The sequence below is a fragment of the Engraulis encrasicolus genome, chromosome 16 (assembly GCF_034702125.1).
Source record: "Engraulis encrasicolus isolate BLACKSEA-1 chromosome 16, IST_EnEncr_1.0, whole genome shotgun sequence".
Lineage (NCBI taxonomy): Eukaryota > Metazoa > Chordata > Actinopteri > Clupeiformes > Engraulidae > Engraulis > Engraulis encrasicolus.
In genome coordinates, this window is record NC_085872.1 from 4677833 (window position 1) to 4685958 (window position 8126).

Consider the following 8126-nt stretch of genomic DNA (forward strand, 5'->3'; position numbering starts at 1 on the left):
CTGGGACAGCGGCGGCCGTGGCAGCCTGGCCCTCCAATAATCATTTAGAGCTGAGGGGTCCCGCTGGTCCCCCCTCTTGCGCGGCGAATGAGCCCCAGCGCTGGTCTACTGCCTGCCTAGGCCACTGGCTTCAACTTGGGGAGGCCAGCAGCACTCTCAGCTCCATTGATTTAATTGCTGAGGTTTATTTGTGGACTGCTAATTATTGATGGGAGGCAAATTGTAATGGAGAGGTCTTTATGAACACTGGGAGATGGCAGGCCTGCCGCTGCCAGACTTTAATGAACCATGCTGCTGCGTCCCATCGGATCATTTCTCACCCTCTTTTTATTCCTCACTGACAGTGTTATAACGCTCAAAAACAATGCTTATTTTATATTTGCCAATTTGAGAGAGAGAGAGAGAGAGAGAGAGAGAGAGAGAGAGAGAGAGAGAGAGAGAGAGAGAGAGAGAGAGAGAGAGAGAGAGAGAGAGAGCGCGAGAGAGAGAGAGAGAGAGAGAGAGAGAGAGAGAGAGAGAGAGAGAGAGAGAGAGAGAGAGACCATAGCATGCATGTTTACAACCATCTATCCCCTCAGTTTACGGAGACAGTGAATTGCTTTGCCGTTATCTGTGCTACTGGGCTCAGGGGACAGAACGATTTTACTATTGATGTCTGAATGGCTCCATTCTGAGTCTTAATCCAAAGAAGATTATTTTTTTGGGAAAAAAGTTTTTCACTTTTCTGGTTTCGACTCCCCTCCCTCGACGCTTGAGTGTGTGTTTTTCTGTGTGTATTTGGGGGTTCGGTATGTGATGATAATTCTTGATAAGCTTTTCCTTTTAGATAACCTGAGCTTGCAGACAACAACAGAAATGAGCATGAGTGGCTGTAATTAAACTTCATTTAATGATTGTTAATTAAATCAGCCGTGCCAGCTTTCTGTCTGTGACTCAGGCGGAACTGTGTCACTGAAACCCTAGTGGTGCCACTGGTGGTCCTGAGTCCTCCCACATCCCATTTGATTGATGTCTCTGTGCGCCGAGCATGTTTGTGTTGTCTTGGCGTGTTTGTCTTTATTTATTGTGGGCGCATGTGAATGTGTTTGTATGTTTGAAAAAGAGGTAGAGAAGTATAGAAATGTCATCAGTGTGCCATACGCTTGTACATTACACTCTCCCAAGCAATATTGAGTTAAACCAAAGATTCCCAATAGAAAGTCTCAAGTTAAACCATGTACAATAATTATGGTGGGGATCACCAAAGTCTATGTAACCAGGTCAGCAACACTGTCATATTACATGCACTCCCTGACAAAACTTGTGCAAGTCGAAGTAGACTCTACATAAGCTGCATATATGAAGTGTGTCACTGCAAAAGCTTTCACTAAAGAAACCTTGGTAGACCTGTGTGGCGAGTGGACTGGTGGGATGAGTTGTGTATTGTTCTCCCAATGCTCTCCAGTATTCCCACGTGGCTCCTAATGAGTAAAAGAAGAAAAGAGGAAGGAACAAAGACCTGGCGTATTCTGCATTTAATCTAGGGTGTATTTAGGTCAGGATGCTCGGCTCAGGTTGCACAGACCTGATAGCAGAAGCAACTTATAAAAAGGAGAGAGGTGGATTTTTAATTACACTATCTGTGGCCCCAAGTGTCCAATTCCCTTTCATAAGAGCCCCTGGGGGCCACAGGCAGAGAATGGAGAGAGGGATGGTGGGCTCAGGGTGAGTAATTACACGCTGGAAGAATAGATTGGTGTGTATGCTTGATGCTCTTACCTGAGTGTTGTTTCTTTTTTGTTATTATTATTATTATTTATTATTATTTTTTTATTATTTATTTCCTTGCATGTGACACATTCATTATCTCCTAATCAAATGCAGACTTTAGTAGGTCTCGGATGCTTTGAGTATTTTTTTTCCTGTTGTTGTTCCTCTTTGATAACTTTGATTTCAAAAACAAAAGTGTGAAGATCAAAGATCATAAAAGTGTTTGTTTTTTTCACGCTTGCTCTTTTTCTCGCATACTCTCTCTCTCTCTCTCTCTCTCTCTCTCTCTCTCTCTCTCTCTCTCTCTCTCTCTCCCTCTCTCCCTCTCTCCCTGTCTTGTTGATCAGAAGTGGTGTATGTTTCTCCCCAAGTGGCCTAGATCAGAGTTGGTTTTGTCTGCACGTGGATAGGACATGAATACAGTCACACAGAGAGAAAGTGTCGCCAAGGGGGGAAGATGCACGATGTGTAACCACAGTTTAAGTGCTCATTTGAAGAGGAGCAGAGGCCCTGGAGAATAGCTGTTCTCACAGCAGTGAGATACTAAGTGAACATGGGGTGGGGGTGTAGTAGCTGGTTGTCGCTGATGGGTAAAATTGTCCAACAATGCCTTGTGTTGCTTTAAGTCTCATGTAGAGTTTAAAGGGTATGCTCACACGGTAATAATGATGAATACATGAGGTTGCCGTGCTGTGTCAGTCATGACCTTTCCCACTAAATGAGTAGGGGGCTCTGGCTGTGCAGTGTAGCACTTCCTCCCATTTGCATTTATTCCCTCAGCACCACAAATTGGGCCCTTGAAAACTCATTGTACATCTTCAGGGTAGAACAAAGGGAGCGTGATCGATCTGTGGATGAGAAAAAGGTATGTGCATGTGTGTGTGTATGTGTGTGTGTATGTATATATGAAGCCACTAGGTCACAGTGGGGGTGCTGGCTTTCAGTGTAGAGTGCCACTGCCTGTAGGCTGGCCTCAGGCTCTGGAATACCAGTGTCACTTAATTGGTCTATAAAGCACCTTTACATTGTCCCCAGCCCCTGTACACCATACCCCCCCTACCCCCACACTGTCTTTCCTCCTAGGCTAAAGCAGCCGATCACTAAGTGTGAGGGAGGGGTGCATACAGTAGGCACAAGGCTGCATGTGGACTACGGGAAGGAACGTGGTGTAGATGGACAGCTCTGGCCTGTGTGGAGGTGTCATGGCCGGGGGGTGGGGTGGTGTGGTGTGGTGTGGGGGTGTTCCTGCTTAAAGCAACCATCAGATGGGAAAGCTGCAGTCCTGCACTCCCCCTGGCCCCATTAGTGTGGAAAGCACAGAGCCAGCAGCACTCCGCACCGCAGGCTGGACCACGCTCACCTTTGTGTCATCACCTGGAATCTCTCCCGCACACACACACACACAGACAAGCATAAGCACGCGTGCAAACAAACAATTCATTTGCTCGCCAGTATTATTTTTTATTTACAAGGCTTTAAAGTGGCCACTGTGATTATCCTATGCAAAGGCTGTCACATTAATGCAATTACTTGCGCGCGCACACACACACACACACACACACACACACACACACACACACACACACACACACACACACACACACACACACACACACACACACACACACACACACACACACACACACACACAGAGATACAAGCACAAGCACAAGCACAAGCACTACAATAATATCCACACACACACAGACACACACACACACAAATCCAAGAACAAGCACAACAGTAATGCAGTAATATCCACTCAAACATTGTGTAATGCCGTTATTCTCTGAGCACACCACTATGTCTGAAGCTGCCCTATAGAAGGCAGTCTGGCCGTCCCCCCTGTGCCATCTCTGGACTGCACGTCCATGTGCGGTGGTCACCGCAGCCCATTTCCCTCTGACAGATTGGGCGGGCTAATTGCTGGGGTTGTGTTTTTAGTGGCCGGTGGCCCACTTGGGCTCGTGTGTGTGTTGGACACCTGTTAAAGGACATAATGAAGTCTCCAGCCATCTCTAATTAGGCTTTGCACTCCCAGCCATCAGCATTATGAACAGCACTCTGAGTGCTGCTTGTGTGTGGATTAGCCTGGGGTTGTTGTTGTGGGGTGCGAGAGCATGTGTGCCACTGCTTTTATTTTGTGTGTGCAAGGCAAGCGCTCGTGTTTGTGTTTGCGAGTGCGTGCCGTGCCGTGCACACACACCGCTGTTTTCCCTGGTGTGTTTGGGTAGGTAAGTGTGGCTGTGTTGGCTGTGTGTGTAATCTGCACTGAAGCACTCAGTACGGAGAAGCGTTTGATGCAGTCAGCACAGGGACTCTGCTATACCCCAGCCGCCTGTCCTTAGGGGAGCCCATGTTCCCCACTTCCCCTAATGAAGGGGGGACGCTGGGTAGCAGTGTGCAAGTCTGCTGCACGCTCTTTATAGCCGTCTACTGCCTCACTCTCTTTCACCCTTTTTCTTGTTCTCCTCTCTCTCTCTCTCTCTCTCTCTCCCCTTCTTTCATCTCTTTGTACCTTTCTGTCATTCATTGTCTGTCTTTTTTCACCTCTCTCTCTCTCTCTCTCTCTCTCTCTCTCTCTCTCTCTCTCTCTCTCTCTCTCTCTCTCTCTCTCTCTCTCTCTCTGATTTTTTCTTTCCAAAAGCCTTTGTCATCTAACTTTGTCTGCCTCCTCTAAAAGTGCTTAGCCAGGACACTTCAGTTTAAACCAGGCATCTCAAGATAAAAGTTGGTGCAAATATTTTTAGCTGATTGTATTCCTGTAATAATAAGCAGTCTCCTTGTGTTGAATATCAAGCGCCTTGGATACTTGCTTGTATCCATGTCTATCCATCTTACAAACCCCAACTCCGATGAAGTTGGGACGTTTGGTAAACAGTGAATAAAATCAAAATGCTATCATTTTCAAAACATTCAATCTATTCATTAGATGGAGAATAGTGAAAAGACAACATATTAAGTGTTAAAACCGAGAAAAAATATTGTTTTGGGGGACATATGTACTCATTTCTAATTTGATAAATCCAACACGTCTCAAAAGAGTTGGGACGGGGATCAGTGAAATTTAGTAAACATCCAAATAAGATAAAACAACAAAGAAGAACATTTCAAAATGAATTGTACTGACGGACAATATAGGTGTCCAGGTATAAGATCATCACAGAGAGGCTGAGTCACTCAGAATTAAAGATGCAAAGGGAATAATTACCATAGTTATTACATACATTTTTGAATTCCCTTTGATTTACCACGATTGAGTGTATATAAGACATATTTTTGTTAATAAAATCATTGTATAGGTTCATGACATCATGAAATATATATTGACTGTAGTCTCACTCTAATTCCTGGAGTGCTAGAGCTATTGAAAATTTACCATATTAAGAATGCTTAATGCATGAAAATGATACAGGGGTGTAATATTCTCCTAAGCACCTGAGCTCACTTGAAATAGACCCAGAAGACATGGGAAACTGTCCTTTGCTTACAGAAGTCAGCAGAAGTTGTAGAAGTCCATTCTTTTTGACAATAATAGAGCATTGCACATCCTGTGCTACAGTAAAAATGGACCATCCAACTTGTGTTAGTGCTAGCTTCAAAAGTCAGCCTCCATGATGGCATGCGGGTGCAGTAGTGCATTGGTTAAGATGTTCTCACTCATCTGTAGAGTTAAATACAGTGCTGAATGGTATAAATGGGTTTTAAACAGCATGAAAAGCCACTCATGCATTATATTTTTAAGGGAGATCTTCGATTACTGCCACATAGTAAGGTGAAATTGCATTCTCTACTATGTTTTAACAGTTTGGCTCCATCATAAGGACCAGCAGGTGATAAAATGGTGGGTTTTTGGTCAAGACCTGTCACATTGTAAGCACTACAGAAAGGAAAACATTGCAAAACATGACAAGGAATACACCCACCATTTAAGCTGGTGAAATCATGTCCAAGATAGGAATTAACACTGTTTTTATATAAAATCATCTCATCGGTTAATGTATTTAACTGTTAAGTGTTGTCTTTTGTTTTGTTTTTAGTCTTCCTCGACATTTGCTGCCATTTATTGTCCTCGTCCCAACTCTTTTGAGACGTGTTGGATTTATCAAATTAGAAATGAGTACATATGTCCCCCAAAACAATATTTTTTCTCAGTTTTAACACTTAATATGTTGTCTTTTCACTATTCTCCATCTAATGAATAGATTGAATGTTTTGAAAATGATAGCATTTTGATTTTATTCACTGTTTACCAAACGTCCCAACTTCATCGGAGTTGGGGTTTGTACAACCCCGTTTGACAGACATATCACTCTCTGCTGCTCCAGTCCCAGTATTCTCCAGGGGCTGCCATCTTCATTGCAGCTAGAGATGTTGAACTGGGCGACTTACAGCTAGACACTGGACTCTCAGATCTGATCTGTGTTCATGAAGTGCAGCGGTGCAAGAAGTGCTTGCATCTGATCCCCTACAGTATGCCCCCACCCCCGGAACACACACACACAAACACACACACACACACACACACACACACACACACACACACACACACACACACACACACACACACACACACACACACACACACACACACACACACAGATTCCTGTCACTTAAGCCACTTCTGGTACAGGCTGCTGCATGTGTACTATTTTGAGATCTGTGCCTTTTGTACCTGTGAGAAACCACTGGTCATAAAATAAGTTCCTGAACTGTCCTCTGGTCTACTGTAATAACTGATGTGAGGAAGAACTTCCTTTTCTGTAAGGCAAAGCCTCGGAGCATGAAAGCTTCCCTCACTGCGTAGTGAGTGGGTGGCCTGAACTGCCTCAGATCTTAACCGCTGTTAAATAACCTTACACAAGCATCAGCAGGAGACACATAAGAGATTTCGGCAAGAAGATGATGAAATTCCCACACTGCATATTTTATGGTTTTGATCTCTGCAACGATGGTTGTAGCGCGGAAGAAAAAAAAGACTGTGAGTAAAGATCAGCAAAGTTTCCCAACCACCCCCCGCCTGTCTTAACTCTGGCCTGTCATCACAAACACAAACATGACCAGGTCCTTTGAAAAACTGCCAGGTGAAAAAAAAGCAAGGCTTTTCCCTTATCTTGACACCCATGTCTCTCTTCTTTCTCTTTTGCGCTCTCTTCCTCTCTTGTCCTCTACTGCCCCCCGTCTCCACCCCTCTCTCTTCTCTCTGTCTGCCCCACCTCCACCCCCTAAGATCCCCTCTGCAGAGCTCCTGATGGACGCCATGCTGGCCAAGATGAAGGAGAGGAAAGTGCTGACGGAGGAACTGGCCACGCTTGAAGCAGCAGTCAGCGAAAAAGCCTGACCGCAGGAGAGAGGGAGAGAGAGAGAAGAGAGAAAGTCTGTCATCTTTCTCCTCTAGCATTGGGAGTGCCCAGTCTCGCAGTGGGAGCCCCATTTGGCTGCCATTGCCAGGGCTGAAGAAGTGTTTTGAAGAACCCTTCAACCTCTCCATTTCTCTCCTCACGTTTTTTTTTTTTTTTGTCTCATAGTTCCTTTTTTGTCAAGAGTGGGCCAATGCCAGTCTTGCATTAATAGTCTTCAGTCCGTCCACTCCTGTTCTGTGCACTCTTTAGTGTCGTGTGAAGTGTATTTCGAGTGTCTCAGCTGGGGTTGTGTGGTCGCAGTCCCTCTGATGCCAAAGAGGAGTTGTGCTGCTGGCTGCTGGCTGCTGTTGTGTTGTTGTGGTGGGTTGCAGGATTCCCTCCACCACAGCAGGGGCTCTGCTTTCCACTTCATCTCCACACCAGACTGTCCAAGCCATTAAATAAGGCCAGACCTGGATGTTTTCAATGATAAAATTGATGCAGACTGTGAGAACTCTGGAAAATCATGGCATCGGTTACAACTGCTCACTGATCATTTGTTATGTCTAACTTATTGCATTTCATACTTTTTAAATAAAAAGTGTGTCAATGAACTGTTTGTTTTGTATTATTATTATTATTATTATTATTATTATTATTATTATTATTATTATTATTATCAGAATCCGTGTGCCATATGGCACATGACTCCTGTCCAAATTCACATCTTTGTGGGTGCATGTCCACTGAGTAGGGATCAGCTGCCCTTGTCTAATTAGTTGGGACAGTAAGTCTGGCAGCCAGTCCAAAACACAAAGTGAAACTTGAGAGGCTATTTAGTCAGAATATAGTACAAAAAGTAGTTAAACCGCCATTGTGCTCTGGTATGTATTGTTTGGACTTTTATTTGTATTTATATATTTATACCTTTTTTTTTTTTTCTTTTACAAATGATTTAAGCAGATGTTTCATTTTTCTTTTATTACCTGCCCTCATTACATGGTGTAGAACTTTAAAATTCAAAGGATTGTTATT

The 8126-nt window shown here is 44.1% G+C and overlaps 1 protein-coding gene across 3 annotated transcripts in view; it reads left to right on the forward strand.

Moving 5' to 3' along the window:
* cntln (centlein, centrosomal protein) overlaps nucleotides 1-7705 on the forward strand; it is a 90600-nt gene extending 82895 nt beyond the window's left edge. For all 3 annotated transcript variants that reach the window (XM_063218336.1, XM_063218335.1, XM_063218337.1), the window contains exon 27: nucleotides 6980-7705. In XM_063218336.1, the coding sequence (XP_063074406.1) occupies nucleotides 6980-7090 (111 nt within the window). In that variant the 3' untranslated portion in view covers nucleotides 7091-7705. The remainder of the gene's footprint in view (nucleotides 1-6979) is intronic.
* The last annotated feature ends 421 nt before the right edge of the window (nucleotides 7706-8126 follow it).